General features: G+C 47.2%; 10 protein-coding genes across 10 annotated transcripts; 5 read left to right on the plus strand and 5 right to left on the minus strand.

Annotated features, from left to right (window-relative positions):
* Window positions 1-750: 750 nt before the first annotated feature.
* Window positions 751-1,882, minus strand: K444DRAFT_662122 (uncharacterized protein). Its single transcript, XM_024886659.1, has 2 exons — window positions 1,683-1,882; window positions 751-1,652 (listed from the first exon to the last, which is right to left on the minus strand). The coding sequence occupies exons 1-2, from the start codon at window positions 1,825-1,827 to the stop codon at window positions 868-870; spliced, it is 930 nt and encodes a 309-aa protein (XP_024738851.1). The 5' UTR covers window positions 1,828-1,882; the 3' UTR covers window positions 751-867.
* A 127-nt stretch (window positions 1,883-2,009) lies between these two features.
* Window positions 2,010-3,562, plus strand: K444DRAFT_611166 (uncharacterized protein). The gene is made up of 3 exons (XM_024879893.1): window positions 2,010-2,713; window positions 2,769-3,124; window positions 3,171-3,562. Exons 1-3 carry the CDS (start codon window positions 2,240-2,242, stop codon window positions 3,439-3,441), a joined length of 1,101 nt encoding a protein of 366 aa, XP_024738852.1. The 5' UTR covers window positions 2,010-2,239; the 3' UTR covers window positions 3,442-3,562.
* A 2,270-nt stretch (window positions 3,563-5,832) lies between these two features.
* K444DRAFT_499705 (SET domain-containing protein) lies at window positions 5,833-6,276 on the plus strand (the record flags this gene model as incomplete). The annotated part of the gene is made up of 1 exon (XM_024873330.1): window positions 5,833-6,276. A coding segment is annotated over one exon (444 nt), but the record flags the coding sequence as incomplete, so codon positions are not given.
* An 838-nt stretch (window positions 6,277-7,114) lies between these two features.
* Window positions 7,115-7,510, minus strand: K444DRAFT_514332 (uncharacterized protein; the record flags this gene model as incomplete). The annotated part of the gene is made up of 1 exon (XM_024873539.1): window positions 7,115-7,510. A coding segment is annotated over one exon (396 nt), but the record flags the coding sequence as incomplete, so codon positions are not given.
* Window positions 7,370-8,457, minus strand: K444DRAFT_611168 (glycoside hydrolase family 47 protein). The gene is made up of 4 exons (XM_024879894.1): window positions 7,721-8,457; window positions 7,567-7,651; window positions 7,490-7,518; window positions 7,370-7,437 (listed from the first exon to the last, which is right to left on the minus strand). The coding sequence occupies exon 1, from the start codon at window positions 8,009-8,011 to the stop codon at window positions 7,724-7,726; it is 288 nt and encodes a 95-aa protein (XP_024738855.1). The 5' UTR covers window positions 8,012-8,457; the 3' UTR covers window positions 7,370-7,437; window positions 7,490-7,518; window positions 7,567-7,651; window positions 7,721-7,723.
* A 671-nt stretch (window positions 8,458-9,128) lies between these two features.
* Window positions 9,129-9,797, plus strand: K444DRAFT_627990 (uncharacterized protein; the record flags this gene model as incomplete). The annotated part of the gene is made up of 2 exons (XM_024882870.1): window positions 9,129-9,492; window positions 9,541-9,797. The coding sequence occupies 2 exons, from the start codon at window positions 9,129-9,131 to the stop codon at window positions 9,795-9,797; spliced, it is 621 nt and encodes a 206-aa protein (XP_024738856.1).
* A 251-nt stretch (window positions 9,798-10,048) lies between these two features.
* K444DRAFT_642197 (amino acid transporter-like protein) lies at window positions 10,049-12,088 on the plus strand (the record flags this gene model as incomplete). Its single annotated transcript, XM_024884708.1, has 6 exons — window positions 10,049-10,064; window positions 10,162-10,609; window positions 10,658-10,729; window positions 10,777-11,112; window positions 11,161-11,302; window positions 11,432-12,088. 6 exons carry the CDS (start codon window positions 10,049-10,051, stop codon window positions 12,086-12,088), a joined length of 1,671 nt encoding a protein of 556 aa, XP_024738857.1.
* Window positions 12,089-14,586: 2,498 nt separating this feature from the next.
* Window positions 14,587-16,008, minus strand: K444DRAFT_359424 (uncharacterized protein; the record flags this gene model as incomplete). Its single annotated transcript, XM_024872164.1, has 5 exons — window positions 14,587-15,160; window positions 15,216-15,323; window positions 15,372-15,425; window positions 15,476-15,634; window positions 15,686-16,008. Coding segments are annotated over 5 exons (895 nt in total), but the record flags the coding sequence as incomplete, so codon positions are not given.
* A 2,605-nt stretch (window positions 16,009-18,613) lies between these two features.
* On the plus strand, window positions 18,614-20,641 carry K444DRAFT_611171 (uncharacterized protein). Its single transcript, XM_024879895.1, has one exon. It carries the CDS (start codon window positions 18,661-18,663, stop codon window positions 20,512-20,514), a length of 1,854 nt encoding a protein of 617 aa, XP_024738859.1. The 5' UTR covers window positions 18,614-18,660; the 3' UTR covers window positions 20,515-20,641.
* K444DRAFT_359441 (uncharacterized protein) lies at window positions 20,606-21,548 on the minus strand. The gene is made up of 2 exons (XM_024872165.1): window positions 21,381-21,548; window positions 20,606-21,321 (listed from the first exon to the last, which is right to left on the minus strand). Exon 2 carries the CDS (start codon window positions 21,246-21,248, stop codon window positions 20,697-20,699), a length of 552 nt encoding a protein of 183 aa, XP_024738860.1. The 5' UTR covers window positions 21,249-21,321; window positions 21,381-21,548; the 3' UTR covers window positions 20,606-20,696.
* Between the last annotated feature and the right edge of the window lie 1,295 nt (window positions 21,549-22,843).

Here is a 22,843-nt window from a genome sequence, read left to right on the forward strand (position 1 = left end):
GTTATTCCGTTTTTCGGGCGCTAGGAAGAAAGGTTAATCCGTGTTTGTTTACTAATACCTTTCGTAAGTTCACTTATCTTTATCCCGTGTGTTATGCGGCTTTCTTTTTATCAAGGGGTGTTTTTGCTTCGTGCTTCGTAACAGCAGCGTTTAAGCACTTTCCTGGCGTTTTGCTTTTTGATCTACAGCCTACACGTTACCTTAAAAAGGTATGATTTATCTTAATTCCAAAGCCTTGGCCAATTTTGAAGGTTTCGTGTGAGCCGCAGGCTGGCACCCATGTACGAAGTATCCGTGCACGAATGCATGATTGAGCATGCATTCAAAAAGTTGACTAATTGCTTAGTAATGTGCTTAGCTTTCAATTCAATGCCTGAGGCTTACAAGATTATTTTAGCCACAGTGAGGCCGGGGTGGCGGCGCAGCGCCTTCACAAGAGGCAACTAGAGCCGAGAATATTTCCGACTTTCACAGACCAGGAGATTGTCTCCCATGAAATTGCTCCACCGTTTAATTCGCAGCATCTAAAAAATATTTACAAACTATATAAATCAACTATTGTTGACTTTATTTGAGTTTCAAGGAACGAGAATATCGTTAATGGATAGAAAGTGTATCCCTTCGTCTGGCGAGACATAGTCCACGCTAGCAAGGGGGCCTGGCTCAGACTGGAAAGTCGTAGCTTCGGTTAGTCATCCATTGCCTTTTCGCCCTGTGCCAGGCCCCCTTGCTAGCGTGGACTATGTCTCGCCAGACGAAGGGATAGTAGAATAAAGTTAGGTTAGAAAGTTAGATTATTAACGCATGTTAGATAAATCTTTACAAAGGTTCTCTTAAAGAGATTTTACAGTCAAGAAACAGAAACGTTTAAATAAGAGATTCATGTGTTTGGAATAAGGCGATATATGATTTTGTGTTGAGATTTTCGCGGTCAAGGTGAAGTAGTCGGGTGTACTGCGGGCTATCGGTGGATTCGACTGTACTCACTGGATGTGTGCAGGCCACAAGAGGGCAGGTTTGATCCAGGCATTCAGGCTGCGTATCCGCCTCGGGTAATGAGATTAAGGTGATGGAGCTTGCTGATCCTGTTGCTGCCCCTGATGTGGTTACTAACTCATTAGTAGAGACAGCAAGATCTGCTTTTTCGTCAGTTGGGAACGGCTCCGGAGCTGGCGAGACATGCTGCAGATTCTCCTCAACGATAGAGGCTGAGCTCTCAACTGGCAGATGGCTGTCAACCAGAGCCATGTCATTATTCGGTGGCGGGGAGTGCTCTTCGAGCATGACAGACTGGGGGGGGGACGGAATTTCCCCTGGACTGGTGGATGTGGTAGCACTGTGGTTGAGATCATCTGAGACTCTGAGCGAGTCGATCTTCTCTTGCGAGGAATTCTGACGAGATCCGCCTCGACGTCTCGGTAAAGAGACCTTCTTTGTTCTGCCCGAGCCCCGTGTCGTTATTCCCGTGTAACTGTCTGGCCGAGGACGTTTCTCGGGTCGTTGAGGAGGGCTCTGAGGCGGCGTATTGGCATTAGCCGCGACCTTGATGGGGCGGAGGGGGTGTCTTCGAGTATAATGATGGGATTGGAAGGTGTATCTCCCTCGCGGCGTATCTTGACTCGATGGTGGCGGACAAGAGACAAGTAAGTAGTCTGTTTATCCGGATTTCATAGGAGACTTACACGCCTGGAAGATACTGTCGATCTGCTGGTCGGATAGTCCAGAGACTTCTTCGACAATAGAACTGTCCAGGGAGACCTCGCAGAGTCGGTCCTGCTCATCTAACGACACCCAACAGCCCAGAAACACACGTTTGTAGCCTGTCATCTTGAAGCACTGCTGAACAGATCACTAGCGCTGCCGCGGATGTTATGGCGAGTTGAAATTGGATATGCGCGCGTGGGGAACGAAAGTTCACCCAAACAAGTTTGGGAAATGCTGAGTCAGCGGAAGCGACCAAGTCCCAAGCACTGTTTGGGAATTCACGACTCACTCACAGCCGTCCTAGCAATACACCGTTTGACTATTGTTGATAACAACGCTCTCTTCGATATCTGCTGCCGGAACCAGAAATATCCAACGACCGTCTTCGGGCACCTCAAACCCATTTGGGAAATAATCAAAAGACGCAGAGCTTATGGGCCACTGTGTCCCTGGGGACAATTTTCATGGGATTGCACTAGAAATTATTTCTTTGTCCTTTATCTAAAGCCAGAATTACTACCTCAAACGTTATACAATGTCCATTCCTACTACGCACGATGTTGAAGGGCAAATGGTAGTGCAACACAACCGAGCAAGAAGACCACGGTGCTTTTCAGATTGCAGGCAATCACATGCTTCGGCTCTGTCTGAAGTCGCCCTTCTATTGCGCTCTGAAAACTGTGCGAGCCTTTCAGATCGAGCAGGACAGTGCTGCTTCCTTTGTCTCCAGGGGAGGAAAATTGGCCAGTATACCGTTCAGGTTCCCTGTACGCGACCGAGGCGCCGTACCAGGGGCCATAAGCTATCAACTGAAGTGTCTAAGGATGGAAGTCAGCACCTTGTGAAGGTTCTAGGGGGAGAAATCTACAAAGAGCTCAGCCCCAGGGAGAAAGCCTGTGAAAGCGATGCCGCGATTTACCAGAGACTAGAAGAGGCGTGTTTCCAAGATCAGGGCAAGTGGAAAAGGTGGCTTCCTTTCTATGGAATCACCAACGTGAGAGAGGTCAACGTGAGATGATGAAACCACAACGAATTGTGCGTTTTACTGACTGCGAAAATTGCAGTTCCAGTTTGTCGGAGTAGTGGAGCGAGATGGCAGATTCCCTATCCACATGACGTCTGTTGACATTGACAAAGTTCGGGAAGAACAAGATCGCATAATTGCACTGGGACCCGGCCGCATCGATTACGAGTTGGATGAGGTGTGCCTAGGTGAATATTGGCATAGCACCAGATGTCAAAATATGATGGACTTTCTGTCAGAGCCATGTATGCAGGTGCAAATCGAAGCGGCGCGGCAGCGCAAGAAAAAGCTCACCATGATCCATCTACTAAGAGACTGCGCACGAGACCCATATAATGCTAACGGATTGAATACTTTGGAAGGCATGGCGCAAGAGAGCTGCATTCTCGATATAGAGTAAGGACGCCATCTTCTTTGCGTGGCAATCGTGATAACTTGACAGGGGACCTAATCGAACTGCCGTACCAGAGTGTCACCACCAGTACAATGGGACTGACGAAGTACGTGGGTTAGAGTTCGTTTTGGGATGGCAGCTTGATCGTATGGCTTGCATTCTGCCATTCAACATCGCCTGGACCTGGCTTGGCCTGGCTGTAATCTGGCTTTGTGTAGCTGCCTGGGCAGGCCCAACAAGAGACTGGGCCACTGCAATGGCTTTCGGACAGCTCCTTGCGGCTTCTGTATCCCTTCTATTTCTTTATACGATGGACTAGAACATTAGAAGTCCCTATACTGCGGAGGGAGTGCGTGGTATGCTATATACAGATGGATTTCCGAGCCCAGCTCTGGATTAAATAAGACACGAACTCCTGTGCTAAGATCGCCCAAAAAAATACCTTTTCCTGAAATAGAAGTTTCCTCCGCCTATTCTTTTCCCTTCTGGTCTCCTCCCTTCTTTGTTCCTGGTTTTGCATTTGATGATTTAACTATGGGCTCTTCAAGCTTGGAATAATACCTCAGGGTAGATGGGCAGATGGATGGGTTTCGGGACCTGATGGGACTTCGACTGAATTAGATAACGGTCTAAGTAAAAAGAGGAGTAGATGGGGATGGTGTAGTTGGATGTCTTCTATTTTCTTGCTTGTAACAGATTATGAATTTATGCCAAATTATAACCTCGCGCCAATAGGTATCCTTATACTAGAATATGAACTCATACCTATTGTCATCCGCATTGCGCTGTCACCTCTCCATGTATTCGAAAAGTGCCGCCCATGCTTCGCACATGCGGAGGAACACTTCGCAGGAGGGTTCGGAGGAGGGTTCACAGCCTCAGCGCCTCAGATGAAAGCCCCATCCTAAAACTCCCACTCATCTGCGTATCTACAACTAGATCCTGGGTGGTTCCCATCCCGCCACCTCCCTCTCCTCCCTGTCTTATCTTGCCTATTATGCGGAACTCCTCTAGCCTCGATTAATAACTGTTATGATGAGCTATTACCACCGACAATGATGTCTCCTGGGCATTGGGTTGGGGACCAGAAAGCGCCTCGGTTTAATGATCGTCATCATCTTCAGGTTCTGGTTCCGAGTCAGAGATGAGTACAAGCTCGAGAGGCTGGGCAGAAATCGACAGAGATGACTTTCCAGCCGATGCTCGAACTAGCTTTCTAGGACGTTAGCTCTGCACTCCACCTCCCATGTCTTGTGCCCGTGTTCTCTTCAAGACGTTACAAGATCTCGGAACATGAGCTGCGGATCCGGTCCTTGAGCACTTCCTTTGTCCCTGTTTCCCGGTAGTCCCAGTAGCTATTGATACCTTATCTTGCATATCCGCAATACCCTGTATACTCCGAATACTATAGCCACCTTCCTTCCCGGAAGGAGTAGCCCTTTGGGTATCGGGGGCATTGAGATACGCGTCTACCGAGAGAGGTTCGTCTCGCAGGACTTGGGCTGTATTCGTATGATTTGAGGCTCGAGATTTTTCGAGGGAGAGTAGTTGAGACAGAGCTATAGAGCGAGGGCAATACTGGCCAGTAATTATAGCCGGTGGCTTTGGGGTTCCGATTACGTCGGGCTTCGATCGTGAATTTGCATTGCCTCCCTGGACAGGACGGGAACTATTTTCGTTATCGATAATGTCCATCTCCTGATACCCAAGCCTGTTCGCCTTGGCAAGGAGCTTCACTAATTTACTTGCGCTAATTATTTGGAGTTGCACCTCGACGGCAAGATCAAGAAACTGCTTGCTTGCAGACTCGAGTATCTCCTTGCCATAAGACTCGAGGATTATACGTACGAGAGGTAAGCCGGTCATAGCCTTCCCGATTGAGGGAGTAGTAATAGTATTGCAAGTTATATGGGTGCTCGAGTGGGGGGCCATAGAGCTCGGTACGGAAGATATTATAATACTTATTAGGGTAAAGTAGGATTACTCATATGAAAGTATTATCCGCAGTATAGAAGAGCTCGGGGAATATATATACGAAGATGAGCAGAATGGCCATATTTGCTTACTTTAAAGCGTCAAATGATATACGTATGGACTACGTTTACTTCGTGAATAATCCTTCTTGAAAGGTGCGACGGAGATAGCCATCTCTGTTCCAGGCTAAGCAAGGTACAAGAATTATTATATATCTAGAGCTCTTAATAATTATATAATAAGTAATACTTTATTTCAAATAGGTTCAAACGGACTATCTCTCATACTGCGACATATATAAGTGGCGTTGGGCTGGGATTAGCTATTGTCAAGTCCATCACGATGATTTTGCGAAATGGGCTTTTCAGGTACCCCACAACCCAAGCCCACTTAATCGGCTATCACGGATTCACGCAGGAGTTTACCTATCCGCCAAGGGAAATCACCATGGGGAGGAAGATCGCCCCACCCTCCGCCATTGAAAGATACAGCTGACGATATCCAGACTAACCCGAATGTATATTGGCTGGATGAACCCAGATCATATGTTTGGCGATACATGCACGACAAGAGCGTGTACTCCTTGGCTCCAGAATTCGATGAAATGCAAGATCTCGCTGACCACTTCATTCGCCACCTCCGAATCACCTGCAACCCGGGACAATTCTCAGCTCCTTGCGCTTCCCAGCCTCAAGAGATTCTCAGATAATCTTAAGTCGACTACAGAGAAGGATAGTTTCCGGCGGCATATATGAGAAGATACCTCAGTCTCTACTTGCCAGACTGTGCCTTCGAGATTTTGGGTACGAATCGATATACAATTACTATATACGAGGCGATGGTCGTTTCACGAAAACTAATTAGGAAAGGCGAAGAGATCAAATATCTTTGCGGGATCCGGGTCATCTTAACAGGCGAGGAAGAGGACGACCTTAAAGAAAAGGGGCTTGACTTCAGCATTATAAAGACGACTCGAAACAATGCCACGTCTTTGTTATCTGGGCCAGTACGTTTTTCTAATCACAATTGCGAAGCGGATGCTCGACTTGTTACGACTGGGTCCACTGGGATGAAGGTTGTCGCTACTAGGGATATTAGGATCGGTGAAGAAATTACGGTTACCTATAGTGGTGACTACTTTGGAGAGGAGAATTGCGAATGTCTTTGTCAGACGTGCGAATACCACTGTCGAAACGGCTGGATGCCAGAGGATCAGACTGATTCTAACCGCTCTCCAAAAGGCGTGCCCGAATTTGAGAAGGAGGAGAGCTTAGATGACTTGTTAGCGACACAACCTACAAGCAGCGGTCGATCCACGTCGCAGCGTACGAGTGGACGTTCCAGATCCTTGAGAGCTTCTCGAGTCAAGAATGCTTCGGACCCGAAGGCGCCATATCAACCTGAGTATGAAAAGAGAAACGAAAGGCCTCCGAAAATGATAACTTTAACGGAAAGAGCCGAACTCTCGAAGTCTCACAAATCTCGCGCACCCAGCATAAGTCTCTTGAGAAATCGTTGAGTCTTTGAACAGTACTTCCTGTACAACGAGCCGCCCCTACATCAATGCCGAACTCGCAACAATGAGGTAGCTAGCCGCCCCAACCTGCTCTACAGCCCCGTCTGTTATTGCAGAACTCTTGCGGATCTTCAGGAGCAAAAGAAGTCATTCCACTAGTGTCAATTCAACGACTTCAAGCCAGATCTTCAACAATTCAAACAATACCAGCATGGATATTCCAATATTTACTCACCCCGGCCATCTTCATGATGCTCCTGAACAGCATCCTCCACTACGGCAAAAGGGGCTTGCTGCGCCTCCCCTCTGAGCGCAGGACCTTGATGATCAGAGACCCAGCTGCCTAAGTCAAATAGCAAACTACTATTCATTTGCAAGTTTTTCAATTTTAGCTTCCCTTCCACCATATAAAAGAGAAAATCAGACAACATTAGTTCCATGCTCTCAATACTCGAATGTCTTCTTGCTATCCTTCCCTCGTTATCCCCTTTTTTCCCTTGAGTTCGCCCTCCACCCAGCCCTCCACCTCATCCAGGGCCTTCCTCGGCTCCTTCTTCCGCTTCAACAAAAACCCCTGGATCTCGGCGGGAGAGAACACACCACCCGGAACTTTCTTTGCGAATTCTCCTGCGATACGACTTAACTCCTCCGCACCCAACTTCTCTTCGCCAGGTTTAGCAACACTGCTGGCAGGGATGCCAGTAGCAGTTCCGTTTGAATTGAGGTTGGGGACCGCCTTCGTGGAGCTGGTATACATCCTTTCAAACAGCTCTTCGATTTGTTTCTGGGTTGCGTTCTCGAATTTCACCTTGTGGTCTACGTGACCTGGGCGGATCAGCACAGGGTCAAGTTTTTCGTCGTGGTTAGTTGTCATTACTAGAACCCGACCTTCGTGTGATGCGACACCTGAGGGTATTAGTCTCTCGGTCATTCTCAGTAGGTAATGAAAAATACCATCAATAACATTGAGAAGACCAGAAAGCGAAATCCTGTTTATTATCTCCTCCGAAGGCAGGTTGGCCCTTTGGAGCGCCTCGGCCTATTTCAAACAATAATGTCAACTCACGACACATTGGGTAGCTGGGATTTCGGGTTGAGCATCTCTTACCAGCTAAAAACTCTCCATATTGTCTCTCCGCGACGGCGGGACCGCATTGACGTTGTCAAGAGACGTATAGCCCTGTCCATCCTCGAGGATCCCGTACTTTTGAAATGCCTTGAATATCTTCCAGCCCCATTCCCGGTAGATTGGGTCGTTCGTGATGCGGTACATCATGAAAAGGCTTTCCACAGTCTCCGGGCGTTGCAAGTTGTGTGCATCCAGAGGCTTGACGATGTAGTCTTTCTTCCAGGCAGTCTTGGAGTTGCTGCTAGAAGGAAATGGTCCCGCGCTGGTCATGGGTTATAGAGCGGCGTCATCAGCTTCGAACCAGGCGCGAGCCCAGTTTCTGTGACCGCATACATACCCCAACACGTCTTCATGAGCTCTCTTGCAAGCTGCATCTGCTGGTCTTTCTCGGCACTCCAATAGAGGATATTGATGGTGTGCTACACTACTTGGTGGAGTGGTCCGCGACACTGGTGCCGGAACACCTGCCAGGGCACCTGCTGGGGCACGCAAAGGAGCTAGTGGATGAGTTCGAGGCCCGACTTCGAGCACAGCGCGGGGTCAAGAATGGGCGAGGGGGACCAGATATGAAGCGACGCGAGCAGGCGGATGTGGCGGACATTCAACAGCAGAAGAGACCGCGAGGCCGGCCCCGGAGGCAACAGTGAAGACACCCCTTGGTTTGTCTCGCTTCCAAGATGAAAGATATCGAATCCAATAAAATCTGCCCATTCTGCATACTCGGGAATGGTTTTGATCGAAATTTGAGGTCGGATTTCTTTTGATGGGGTCGCACGGGCCTTGGACGGTCACGTTACTGTAGATTTTCTGACGAATGAGAGCGGTTTCAGGGGAATCTAAAACGCCACGTGACTGTGGAAATGGGACACATTTGTTGAAATTAGGGGCCTGAGGCCCCTAATAGGCTTAGTAAGCCCTGGAACCGAACGCCATGGGGCTGTGCACTAGCTTAATACCCTGTCCAGCTGGAATACCCTGTATAGCTGGAATACCCTGTACGGCTGGAATACCCTGTACGGCTGGAATACCCTGTATAGCTGGAATACCCTGTACGGCTGGAATACCCTGTATAGCTGGAATACCATGTACGGCTGGAATACCCTGTATAGCTGTAATCGGTTCAGCTGGCATAGGGATTTAGTACATGTGACTTAGGGGGTTCAGGGCTATATATACGGGCTACTTACCACTGTAGAACAGCAGTCAATTCAGTACCGTTTACTTGGTTTACATTGCAAGCACGTGACCCTAGCTATATTGCTTTAGCTAGTTCAACATGCTGCTCCCTCCGCGGTACACTCCCCCATCAAGATACAGCCATGAAGTCACAGCGGATCAAGCGATAATTCTGCCGTTTAATTTCTTGGGGAGTGGTTTCTGTGCTTTTATGGCGGAAGAGCCAGTCACCTATCAGATCAATCCTTTCTTTCAATTCTCGTGTGTCCTCGAAAAGGCAGTCCTAGCCTTGATCTCCGAGACTGCCGGGACGTACCGACGTATCCATGACGACGATCTTCCTGCACCCGCGCCTGCACCTGCAATGGAACGCAAGTTGTTCTTGAAAGAAGAAACTCCAGCATCTCCCGCCTTCCCTTCATGTCTGCTAAATAACTTTTCTGTCTATAAGCAGCATCCTCGAATTTTTGATCTTACTCCGACGGCCTCTGTCGCTTCCTCCATCGAGGCACCAAAATCGCCGGCTTGGTCCAGCTCTCGGGGGTTAAACCGTTCGAGGCAATCCGTCCGAGGCTGTAAGCTGATTATTATCAATAAAAATGCCGACTGAAAACTGGCACAAGCGGAAGCACACCCCGCTCAACAGACAGATGTCGCCATGCCCACTTTAGTTGAGTTCTGTGGTCTCGGATGTCAGGACAAGCTTTGTAAGGGCGCTGACAGGGGAGAAGGTGTGGAGAAGATCGGTCCTTCCATGAAGGCCATTTGCTGCTTGCGGGTTGTGGGGCAATTTTCAATGAGTCTCCCAAACCTCAGAACGTTTGGCTCCGCCGCTGATCGAAGTGGCGGCCCTCTATGTGGAAACAACCATCCGAGCTAGAAACACCACGAGGAACACCCTCGGATCTGCCTCACTCCTCGGCGTCGAATATCCAATCAGTGCGGGGATTTTTATCGTTATCCCTCCAAGATGCAGCGAATTTTTTACTTGAGTCCTGGACGAAGTGTGGCAAGGCTCACACCACCAATAAGGGTGTCCCTAGACTTCTTTCCCTTGCCATTTAACCCCTCAGCCATTCCCTTCTGTTCTGGGTTTGAGATCGTTGTTGTGTTGTGACTTTCAAATTTTTCATGACAACTGCCACTAGTAAGCTGAACTCAAACTCAAGCCCCAAACATGAAGTAAGTGGTCTTGATTCTCTCCTCTCTTCGTTCTAAACTCCTCTATAGCAACGCCGGATTAGCCCTTGAGGGCAACGATCCCCGTGATCCAACCCACGCCGCATTTGGAGACAATGAGCCTGTTGAGAAACAGCTCGCGCATAACATCCATGACCGGAGCGTTTCTTTTGAAGAATACGTGTACTATGCAACAATTACTCGTGCCGATGAGAAGATCGCCAATGAGAGATTTGTCGCTGCTGCAGGACCCAAGAGCTTCAAGAGCGTCATCAAGAGCAGATTTTCCAAGGGCCACAAGGAATCTACTGCGCTTGACTCTCCAACAGCCGATAATAACTCGAATGGAGAGAAGACCGCGTACGATGAAAATGGTATTATCCCCGCCCGTCGCAACCTTGGCGGGATTACAGATTCTGAATGGAAAAATGCTTCCCGAGCTATTCGGACTGCTGGGTGGAGTAGTGTTTTCTACTTGATCACCACTGATATCTTGGGTCCCTTCTCTGTCCCGTAAGATCTTCGATTGCACTGTTTGTGAAGGTTTCTGAGTTCTCTCAGGTGGGCATTTGCTCAGATGGGCTGCGGACCAGGTGTGGCCTTGTACACTGTTTTCGGTGGCTTCGCTATGTAGTAAGTACCGCCTTTGCTTTCAGAAAAGCTATTACTGACCAGTACAGCTTCGGATTCCAGCTCTGGAAAGTCTTCATGGCATTGGACTCCGACCGATATCCTATGAAGAGTTATGCAGATTGCTTCTTCCGAGTTTACGGCAGATGGGCACGACACGGCGTGAATATCCTGCAGGCAATCCAACTCTTGTTTACGGTTTCCATCCTCATTCTCTCCAACGGTCAAGCCATCTCTCAAGTGTCGAAGGCCAGCATCTGCTTCATTGTGTGCCTGGTCATCTTCATGGCCGCTGGCATGGTCGTCGGCCAAATCCGAACACTTCAGCGATTCGGCTGGCTGGCAAATTTCGCCGTATGGATCAACTTGCTCATTCTGTTTATTGCGTAAGCTACTCCGATCCCTCTCCGAGTATTGTTCTGACAGATGGTTAGCATGGGCGTTGCAGCCAATTCTCCTCCCAATTATGCCACGGCTGAGGCATCTTTCGGACCGAACTTCGGACCAGGACCCGTCCACACCTACGCCGGCACGCCTCCTGACGGAATGGCCTCCGGCGGTTCCGGCTTCGTCGGCGTAACCAACCCTATTTCTTTGTCCCATACCCTGGGCTCCCCATTTCATTGGTTGGGAGAATGAGACATGGTCCCGGCTCTCTCCGAGCTCTCTTCACCCCCAAAGAAACATCTTGCTAATTCGTTGCAGTCCTTGAACGGTCTCAACCAAGCCGTCTATTCCTACGGAGGAGCCATGCTCTTCATCTCCTTCCTCGCTGAGATGCGACACCCCTGGGACTTCTGGAAAGGGATCCTCTGCGCCGACATTTTCATCTATGTCGTGTACCTCTTCTTCGGCGTTTTCGTCTACAGCTATCAAGGCCAATACGCCTTCAATCCCGTCATGCAAGGTCTCTCCCCGTACAACTGGCAAACAGCAACCAACATCATGAACATCGTCACCGGCCTCATCGCAGCTTGCCTCTACGGCAACATCGGTATAAAAGTCGCCTACGTCGAAGTCTTCCAAGAACTCCTCCACGCCCCACCCCTCACCACTAAAACCGGAAAATTCCTCTGGGTCGCTCTCGTTCCCGCCTACTGGGCTTTAGCCTGGGTAGTCTGTGCCGCCATTCCGCAATTCTCCTACATCTCGGGGCTCGTGGGTGCGGTCTGTATCCTGCAATTCACGTACACTTTCCCCGCGATCCTCGCCTTCGGTTTCCAGATCCAGAAAGACGCCATGGTGCCCGAGGAATCCTTCGACCCGGCTACCAGGACTTATAATCGGATCGACACGGGTGTTAAGAGGTGGGTGAGAGGTTTTAAGGTTAAGTGGCATTTGAATGCGTTTAATTTCTTTTAATTTTCTTGGGGCGCTGTGTACGGCGGCTCTCGGCATTTATTCGAGTTGTTTGGGATTGATTAGTGCATTCAATGGTGCGAGTGTAGCGACGAGTTTTGGGTGTGCTACACCTGTTTAGATGGTGAAAGGAGAGATGTGTGGAAGAGAGATGTGTAGAAGGGAGATGTGTAGAAGGGAGATGTGTAGGATACGATCATACTATCATCTTTCACGGAGATAGAGGGCATTGAAAAATGGAAGGGAAAGGGGAGGCAAGTCAGGTGGGAGGAGTTGGGCTTCCAACTTCGTCGATGATTTAAACCAAGCATTTAAAACTTGAATCTCAAAACATATTTGCTCATACTCATCCATGCCCACCACCCAACCCAAAATTCTCCCAGTACCGTTTCAGTGGCTGGGATTCGTTTTCTTTCCGGAGCAGTCAACTTCGGCTACCTCTTCTCACGTGGGCATAGGGGCTCGCTTAACGAGCAAACCCCTGAACGTGTCATGCAAAGAGGGAGTTTGTTTTCGTTACACAACGGACCTTCAGCGAGGAGCGCTGTAGTGCACTGGCACGAACTTTTCCTCATTCGTTGCATGTCGAGATTTAAGCGAGGTGTGTGTTCTTTTCTTTTTGGGTAGGTGGTGGTCGTAGTTCATTAAGGGGTTGGGCGGGCATTGAGGAAGGAGCAACCACATCCTCCTCATCCTCAGCTCCCTCCTTCTGCAAACATCTCTAACACCACTTTGCTCACTGTGAGGCTTTCGGAGGGTTTACTCCGAGTATATAGCCTAGACGGGATCAGAAGTTGATAATTACCACGACACCAAATTCCAATTGGAGAGAATGCTGATTGGAGGAAGCCGCTCCATCTATATTTTTCTCTATTGGCCTCTGCACCTTCTGTAAATATAAAGTACGAATTGCGTTTTTGCTTAGCTCTCAAACGAAGTTCTTGAGCATGGAGTTTGCGTTGGCTGAAAGTCGGAGCAAGTGACAGTAGTACGATAATTAATAACAAACCGAGAAACTTTTCTGATTTAGCATACTTTCGCTCAGCATATCACTTGCCAGTTAAAAGTTTTTGCCTTTCTCGTTTGGCGCGAAGGGAGCACCTGGCACGTAAGGTTGATACACTCGATCCTTGCAATCTACTGCCCATTTAGTGTCCTCATGTGTCATCTTTATACTTCCTTGGGCTTTCTCAATGAGTAAACGCTGCGTCCATCAGCGGACTTCTGAGATCAGTAGATGGTTTTGTGGAGTGAAATCCTCCGCTGTCAGCAACCACGTCTACGGGGCCTCAACTCAGGTTGACCTATAAATGCAAAGTATTCTTGGAGTCCTTGCGGCGCCCAACGCTTCAAGGAATGCTTCCCAAGTAAGATCTTACTTCCCTTTCCTAATCTCGTCGCCCAACTCGAGGAGACACCCACATGTAGCTAACAAGATCTTTCATAAATCATCCTTCCCACCTTTAGCTCTCCTGCTCTACTTCAGCAATAAGGCTATTGTCAACTGTTTTCTTGCTGTCAAGTATCTACTGCTTGCAGGCAGCCAAGAACTCACGTTTGAAGTGCAAGTATCAGGCATGTCATCAACCTTATGTCGAAACCCTAATCCCTCAGATATGTTCCTCGGACCTTGGATCTAGCCAGTAGATGGGGTCAGGCACACCAGGACATGGCTTCCATGCGATAGGACTTCGAACTTGAAGATGACGCTTGGTGCAATCCTCGGCACAGCGTTCTCCACGCATGCGAAGGATTTTGCTACCGTTGTGTGGCGCATAGTAGATCGTGCAAATTCTGGACACCCTTAATTGTTTGAGGGTGCTCTGGAGATTCGATTTGGCGCAAGGTATGTAGGAATCCCAAATTGTTAACTTTCTAGAAACGTTTTGCGCGACCGAAGCGTACGAAGTAGTGCACAGCCTGAAAGCATTCGGAGGCGTTGAAGCCTAACTGCGCCGGGATGTTTACAACCTCTTGACTTGCAAGCAAGAGATCAGACGCCTTTGTTTCCGAGCGACAACGATGACTCAGTTGCTCTGCTCGATCAGCTCTGCTCAGCTCCAATAGACTCCGTCCCACCTCCGCTGAGGGGCAGTCGTTGCGCCCTACTTCCTTCGTGCATCAGCATTCCATCTGGCGATATATCTCATCGGACTCATTTCTTCCCTCGCCGCGCGCCTTCACTCTGTCTCATTCCATCTATCGCACTTAGCATATTCTATCGTATTCTATCAAAGGCGCAGAGAGTGCCGCTGACTTTCGAAGACTCGAACTTCACCTTCGGCTTTTGCGCAAATAGGCAACCTCACTCTACCTCTCCCAGCTGGCACAACCACCCTTCCCGATCAAGGTTAGTACAGGATAAGCTTCCTTCATCCGCCATGCAGCCTATATAGCTACTAATATTATATAGACGACGGTCACGTTCCTCATACTTGCATTCTTCCTCATCTTGCGATGAGCATCCACAAGCAGGCAGGCTCTTGGGCACACTTCGTTGTGATCATGGCGGCTAGGTCTTTTTAACTTCAATTTTATTTATTCCCTTAAACGTACTTATGGCTAACACGTGTGTATCCACGCAGACAGGCGACAACGCTCTTGCTGGAGAATATGAATTCGACATCACTTGTCGTTTCCCTCCAGATGATACCAACGACAGGGCGATATGGTTCAAAGGCTATTATATCGAGATCGTCAAAGAGGAAACAGGCGAGCACAAAATACACGAAGTCAATAAAACCCCCACGACTCAATAGGTGAAATATGATGTTCCTGCCCGGTATACTTGTTACGTCAGAGGCGCTACCGTTAAATTGGACCGCTAGGAGGAGATTTCAAACTGTGTCCCGAAGAAATCGGTTAGATAGTATCCGTCGTTGTGACTACACCAGATGGTAAAGGAGACATCTTGTGTGTGATCCTTCGGGAACAAAATTGGCCAGCATCCTGTCCTCTCCATATTTTGACTTCTTTCCCATTTCCACAGCCGGCTATTCTGAATGGCTGTTCTGAATGGCTCTGGCATTTTCGATATGTTGCTAGCGAGCGCATTTGTGTACATATCCTTCATTTCTGTTGATAGATTATTAGCATTGCCCCCTTGTATATATCCAAAGCTTCTCCTCACCTCTGTTTTCCTTGTATAGATGTAGCGGCGGATGCCGCTGTCTATTAACGTCGAAAGTGCCATCATACCCACTACCGGTGGTTAATTCTTCCCGATCCTGTGTTTGGTCTGTCGCTAATCAGTCGTGTCCGAATGCAAAGGGGTATTATTATATACCGTGATTCAAGGATGATGGAACAAGAGCCATCTGTCGTAGGCCTGGCAATTGAACTATATAGAGTCAGCGTTGCTAACAGTTAAAACCCGATCGAGTGACATACCCCTCCCGGAGGTATACTGGGCGGCTGGAGGCCGAGTAGCCAAATCACTAGTCTGCACTGCCGACGATGGTTCACCCTCCGGTGTAGGTCCATCTACAACACACCTCCGTTTTCTTGGCTGGTTCGAACTCTGCGAATTTTTCTTTTCGTCCTCAGCAGCTAGTAATTCATCAGTTACCTGCTAACTTATCTCCCTAGAGCAGAACTTACCTTTGAGAAACCTATGGTATTTGTGAGATCCTTGCAATGGCTCTTCAGCTCCTAAACCACTTAAGATATGGTATATGTCGGGTGGCCACACTGGGGAGGAGTCTGGCTCAATATGCTCGAATACGTAATCAAAGGTATCCTTTGACATCAAATTTGCTGTCCACATAGTAGGCATGAAGGCCACTGCCCAGGTAATTAATCCATCGGGACTTAAGGTACAAATGCGCTCACATCTTTCCCGGGTTAATTGTTTCCTCGCCTTGGTTGCGTCTGAATCGACGACCGAATCCCTCTGGCAATCAAAGAAATAGGTTATGTTCCTCGCGAATGTTACTCGGTTCTTCAATTGGGCGGTAGTTATGAAATCTCTCTTCTCTGACTGTGCCTGGGCTATGAGGTTTTGCCTTCTTCAACAGACGGTTCTGCTAGTCTGTTTTTGAGAGCTTCGATCTCTATCGGAAGATTGGTCGCACACGCGGTAAGCCTCACGCCCAATCCCTGGAAGGCCTGATATTGATCTTTTGAGGGATGAAAACTCGAGCACCGAAGGCTCTGAACCGACGACTCGAGTTTCTTGATTAAAGCCTCGAGTTGCGAAATAAACTTGCCCGTCGTCATATTGAATGGATGATTCTGTTCATGGGAGCGAGAAATGAGTGGACTTGTCACGTGCTGCGCACAGGTGTATATATAGCTTCTTCACCGCCATTAGGGCACCATCATTCATACATATATTTACCAAAACACACACATTTCCACTTCCACAGCTTGTCCAGGCCGTGACAGGACTACTTAAAGGCTTGCATATTTTTGCACTAGGTGACTAATCGTGCGGTACAGCAATACGGTCGAAAATTAGCAATATGGTCGTTTCCCCCCCCCCCCCCCCATTTATCGTCTTTAATTAATTAAATATCAATACCATGGCCAAATTCGACCCAGAAGAAGAGAAAAGGATAACCTAGGCCTCCGATGTTTATGCCAAAAGCCCACACGTCAAAAAGTGTGTAATTGCGCGAAATTTAGAGTAAAATATCGACTCTGGAAAGCGCGTTTAGCAAGACAAAAACCACAAAACACCAAAGGGGGCTATAACAAAACACTTAATCTTAACCTGGAGGAGGGCCTCAAGCAGTTTATCGATTTCTTGGTCTATTTAAGCCATAAAGCTAATCTCAAATCGGTTCGGGCGATAGCTAATAAGATTCTTGTGGAGAGCGCGTTTACCCACTATGTCTGGGCACAATAAATGTTGGCTAGATCGCTTGGTTTTATCACGTCACCCCCCCCTCGCCCTTTATTTTATAATAATGGCTTTGGTAATATGGTTAGATTAGATGCTAATAGGAAGGAGACAATTATTAGGTATACGAATTAGGACATAGTAGTTGTGAAATTAATTAATTTCTTAGAATCGTAGCATTTTTGGGGGGTTTTTGGTGGGGGGTCGCTGATAAGGTAAAGTATGTAATATTTCTACCATTTTTTACTGTACGCATATGCAATGTGAAAGTAAGAGAATTTTATTTATTAATTATAGTGTGAACTCCATATAAACTGTAAAATATTTTTCTGCGATTTGCACTAAATTTCTAAAAATTGGTGTTCCAAAAAAACCATCATATTACTGATTTTTGACCGTATTGCTGATACGCACTAAACCCGCAGGCACGCAGGGGCTTTAGTGCAAGTCCTGACGCACGATAAGGATAATCAGCGCATAGCACCCAGTTTCTAAGCGCCGTCGAGATCCAATAAAATACAATTATTTGGCCCGGACGCACTCTGAATGTGTGCCACGTCATCGAGCAGGGGCAATCGGCTCTGATTCATTGGCTATACGAATATTCCCCAGAGTTGTAGTCCTGCAACTTCAAACTTACCGTCTCTCCGCGCGTTGTCTGTTGTATTTTACACGGGGTGACTAGGGTAATGACGGGCCATGCACCCAGTTTCTAACCGAATTCCCGCTCAAAAGCACGACTTTACAACTTTTCACTTTCTTAATAACTAAATAAATACTAATCCATTAACTTTACTTTCCAAATATAGCACTTAGGAATATAATTAAGTTAATATATAAAATAATAATAAATTTATATAAGAAGGATAACTATTTTAAAAAGTATAAATTATATTTAATATATTACTTTTTTATATAACTTTTAAATATATTTATATAGATTACGCACTCTTAAGTATTAAAAATATGAAAAGTATTCTTATTACTATTATAAATTATTATATCTTAGAGAATTTAAGTTTAAATTTAAAATTAAAATAATTTAAAAATTAAAATTGTAATAGTGGGGTCAAGGCAATAGTCAAGGCTCAAAGATCCGAGAATCCCATGTATTGAGAATACTAAGCTAAAGAGAAGAAAGAGAGAGAGAGAGAGAGGGAAGGAGGAGGAGATAAAAGGAGGGAAATACTAGCTAAAACCACTGAAACGCCGGCTAGCTTGTTCAAACTAGTCATGTGACAGCCACCCCCCTTTAACCCCAGCCAGCACTGTCACAAAAATAAAATAAAATATTTACAATTAAATTAATTAGCTCAAATTATAATAATATATTTGCTCCATTAACACCACAGACAGGTTATTTTCCCGCCCTATCTTCTAATATTCTATATATCTAAGCAGAATGCTGCCCAGATACAGTGAAACCTCGCTATAAGGATACTCAATATAAGGATACATCTGCTGGCCCCGCAGGGATTAATTTTGCTGTGTGCCACACCTCGTTATAAGGACACCTCGGTATATCCTTAGTTTTTGGGGACAATTTCGGTATCCTTATATCGAGGTTTCACTGTACCCCTGAGCATGCCCCAGCTGTGGCGCACTAAGCGAACTGTGGCACCTGACGAGCGCGTAGCGTCGCGTCCACCTCGCGAAGCGCCGAGCCGTCCTCTAACACCAACTTCAACATCGACTCTCACAACGAATCTATGTCATATCAACGCGCTTCACTATGAATAATCCACCTCCAGCTCCGCAGTTACTGCTGCCCTTCGGGCTCTCGAACGCCCCCGATGCCTCCGACTCCGACTCCACTGGCACCTGGGACGACGAAGGCACCTCAGCCTCAGAAGACAGTGATGAGGAGGCATGTTCGCTCCCAGACGAGGGATGCGCAGACGAGGGGTATTGGGAAGACGAGACTGCTGCAGATGCATGGCTGGCCAGATTCCCGGGCGGGATTTCTGCACTCTATCCACAACTCTTCCTTGTCAAGCCTCGAGGAGGAAAGGTCGTAACACTAACCCGCTATCCGGATAGAACCGACTCTCTCCTTCACCTGCCCCCCGAAATCCGAAACCGCATATACATACATTATTTTGATAGAGATGAGGAGGTGAGGCGCCCCAAGGAAAGCTATGCTCCGTTCCAAAATCGTGATGGCATAGCAATGCAAAGAATCCTCCTCGGCAGTGAGAATGTGGAGCTCAAGTTCTGGTTGTCGACGGCGTTGTTGCAAACCTCGCGACAGTTGCGTCACGAGGCAATGTTCATCCTCTTCAGCAACCGTGTCATCACGATAGAGTGGCTTCCCGCCCTCCCACGCCTGGTTAAGTTCCTGGGCAAGGAAGGTTGTGCGATGGTGCGGTACCTGGACATATGGGACACGCTAAATGTCCAAGGCGAAGACATTGCCGGCTACCGAGAGATCATCACCAGCATCATGCAGTTCCCTGGTCTGCTGCACCTTCGTATCGTTGTCTCCTGGGGCATACGCCATATGGGGCTGTGGAGCGATCGCACTTTCTCATGGCTCGACGCAACTGAATGGAACGCAAACGGTACTCCCAAGGAAGACGCGATTCCCAAAATGCGGGCTGAGGACATTGACTTACATTGGCCAGAGTGCGACGTTCTCAAGAAACTGAAGGCGCAGAAGTTCACTCTTGCTGTGATAACCTTCTCGGCCGACAGATACCTCGAGTTCGATAGAAGCTATGGGCCTCTACCCGATATTATCAAGTCGATTCAGTCTGATCCTGCCCCCATACAGTCAATAGCCCTAGCAGCGACTCTCACTAGCTCTACTTTACCCCAAGTCCTCGACCCTTTCGAAGCCGTCGAAATCCAACCGCGTAGCAGTGCCTTGACACCCAACTCGGAATTCGATGATGAGGGCCCCGACAGCCCTGCTTGGCAAGACACCGACCTTCTCACCAACAAGACCATTCCATTCTATAACTTCTTCCGCGAGTTCTTCTACAATAACCCCCCTTACGGGCCTCGGCTGTCATATGTACACACTTCTTTTCAAAAATTCGTCACCTTTCCAACGGCGCGGAAGTCCACAGGAGCTATCATGCGGGACTGCGTATTTTGCTACATCAGTGAACGGCACTGCGAGTATCACGCCATGCCAGACCAACCTCCATTTGAGCCCAAGATTCAAGAGGACAGGGAGGAGGGCGACGACGACGACGAGGACGAGGGTGAAGGCGAGCGCTTTGAGGTGGAGAAGGATGTGAAAATATTACAGGCGCAATTTCAAGATCTCTCCTATGTAGATATGCAGATGGTGTGTCAGGAGTTGGTTCAATGGATGGAGGACCACGGCAAAACTGGCGACATCTATTATCATAAGATTTTCGAATTCTCAAAGATTTCCGCATTTCTCGACTATCAAGGTTGGCCCGATACGCCACTCAGCGAACGCTTAGTCCGGCTTGACCGTGCGGTTGATGCTGGGTGGATTGGGAAGAGAGTGGATAAGGAGGAAATACCGCCCTGGGATATGCTGTATCGTGAATTTCGTTCTTGTTACAGCCATCGCCTCAAGTTCCGAGAGGAACCAAGAGTCTTCTTGTAACAAGAAGTATACATGGCACAGTTGTGGAATACGCATCATTGGCATGAGCATCTTTTCCCATTCCAGAATCAAAACAAATTTGTATCCTGCAACTGTCAACTTGTACAAGCAACCTATCACTCTCAGCTCACCCTCGGCTCAGCCAAAAGACTCGCCTGAGCCAACTTGAGCAGATATTTTCTTTAATATCCTGCCTTATCCACTCGAACACGTAAGGTATTCGACTTCCGGACTTCCAGTACATGGGCGATCTTAAACGCCCCCGCGATACTGAAGCCCAAAGCAGCCCACATAAAGCCCGCAGCCAACCACGTCGAGACATAGAAAGCCCACCCCATCCATGCGTGGGTCATTACCCTAGCACTAATGTCTTTAGGCCCTGTTATCTTGTCGGCTAGCGCTGTAATCTTCGCCGAGGAGATCGTAAGGAGAATGACCGTGGGTACGCTAGCCAGGTAGCCGACGCGGAAGACGAGTACCGGTGGTGTGCTCGTAACTAATAGAACGACAACGCCGTATAATAAAGAGAGCAAAGAGACACTAGCTAAGGCAATACCGATTGTAAGCAGGACTAGCGGCGTCTTGGTGTCAAGTGTGCCGTATAACGAATCTAATGGCGGCAGGTGTGCGGCATTGCTACTCTGCGCTAGCGAGAAAGTATAGCCGGCTTTCTGACAGACACATATACTTGTGCTTTGGTTCTTATTGGCATTAGTGGCATTTGTATTCCACATACTAGAGCATATAGATAAGTAGTTGACTTCGTACTAGTCTAGGCTGCTTGCAGGAGAGAGCGCTAGTATTAAACTATATAAGATATGAGCTATAGTTAGTCTTGTAGATTGGGCTACTAGGGACTACGGTACAGTTATAATTGCAGATTGTCTGAGTAAACCTGTCGAGGTGCTAGCGAATAAGGTGAGAATGGAGAGGACAAAGGTGACGATTATAAGGACCTCAATGCCGATTAGTAGCGGGAGCTGCGAGGTAAAAGGTCCTGTTATCCGCAATGTGAATAATGAAGCTATCTTATTGATTTCTACCGCCGAAGTGGAGGAGTTAGGAAGTTTCGAGACAAGAGAGCGATTATATAATCGCGTGCTAGAATAAAAATCGCGCAGGTGGCGCTTCTTGTGTAGAAGAGTTCACTGGCCAACCGCCCAAACTACTCAACCGCCCAACCTAAAAATCTTAATATTTAATCAACGCCTTAATAAAATTATGATTCCTATTAAATACTAATACTTTATAGTATTCTCAATCCCCTAATAGCTATATATTACTTTAAAACTATACGGTGTTACTAAAATTATTTATTTAGTAGCATTTTCGGCATTTTCCTACTAATTTTTACCCCACCTGCACCATTCCCATCCTTTACTAATTCCGATATAATTAATTAAATATCTTATATAACGTCCTCAATCTTTATTTATATATGGCTTAATATAAGAGAGTATATTAGAAGGTTTTTTGCATTATTATAATAACACTTCTTATTAAATTTTCTTTAGGGTAAGAATTAGTAACTTGCATTTAATGGGGTAACAAGCCTAAATTTGGGTACCTAATTCTTGGGGCAAAGAATCGCTCACACCATATAAATATTCAATTATAATTTAGGTACTATTCGAATTTTCAATTATAAAAACTCGTATATTAATCGAATTCGCTATTATATAGTAAACTTTATGCCTCCTTTTAATTAGCTAGCTACTTCTTGCCTTACTAATAAACGCTATCTTGCCTTTGCATCTTATACCTTTGGTTTTGCTCCATTAATTCGATCTCAAAGGGTTTCGTATGCAATTCCATACTCTCGTACATTTCCCAATGGATTTAGTCTTCTTGTAATCGAGATATCATCGTGAGCCGTCTATAATCGCACGCTCCCTGAGAGCTCGTTGGGATTGTCCGCGAATTCGGTATGGTGATATTTCTTTACAGACATGTTGAGGGGCTAAAAAAGCTTTAGAAAACAGTTGATTTGATAGTAAAATATTATGTAGGTGTTGAATTATGATTTTTGGAAAACAGCGATTTTGGGCGGTTGGGTGGTCTGGGCGGTTGGCCAGTGAAACCTTCTAACCTCAGAGGGGCGTAATTCCACCGTGTTTCCTCACCCCTGCGTTACTCCTTTCACGAGGATGCGAAGAATTTCCGATGCTTGGAGAACAGGTTTGCCCACCCTCGGCTCAGATACTTCGTAAAAGTGGCAGCTGCTCGCGTTCAAAGAGTAAAACAGAACAGGCAGGAGGAATAATTAATACAGAGGCCACGAGTATTTTGCTAGCGCTCGGGATAAGCTGTATTTTGAATAGAGGATAGC

This window comes from Hyaloscypha bicolor (assembly GCF_002865645.1).
Source record: "Hyaloscypha bicolor E unplaced genomic scaffold K444scaffold_55, whole genome shotgun sequence".
Taxonomy (NCBI): Eukaryota; Fungi; Ascomycota; class Leotiomycetes; order Helotiales; family Hyaloscyphaceae; genus Hyaloscypha; species Hyaloscypha bicolor.

Excerpts from the sequence above, each read along its gene's own strand:
- K444DRAFT_662122 (XM_024886659.1), bottom strand. The coding sequence starts at position 1,827 with ATGACAGGCTACAAACGTGTGTTTCTGGGCTGTTGGGTGTCGTTAGAT. Across the intron at positions 1,653-1,682 it reads CGACAGTATCTTCCAGGCGT|ACTACTTACTTGTCTCTTGT; the intron begins GTAAGTCTCCTA and ends CCGGATAAACAG.
- K444DRAFT_611166 (XM_024879893.1), top strand. The coding sequence starts at position 2,240 with ATGTCCATTCCTACTACGCACGATGTTGAAGGGCAAATGGTAGTGCAA. Across the intron at positions 2,714-2,768 it reads CCAACGTGAGAGAGGTCAAC|TTCCAGTTTGTCGGAGTAGT; the intron begins GTGAGATGATGA and ends CGAAAATTGCAG. Across the intron at positions 3,125-3,170 it reads AGCTGCATTCTCGATATAGA|GGGACCTAATCGAACTGCCG; the intron begins GTAAGGACGCCA and ends ATAACTTGACAG.
- K444DRAFT_611168 (XM_024879894.1), bottom strand. The coding sequence starts at position 8,011 with ATGACCAGCGCGGGACCATTTCCTTCTAGCAGCAACTCCAAGACTGCC.
- K444DRAFT_611171 (XM_024879895.1), top strand. The coding sequence starts at position 18,661 with ATGAATAATCCACCTCCAGCTCCGCAGTTACTGCTGCCCTTCGGGCTC.
- K444DRAFT_359441 (XM_024872165.1), bottom strand. The coding sequence starts at position 21,248 with ATGTGGAATACAAATGCCACTAATGCCAATAAGAACCAAAGCACAAGT.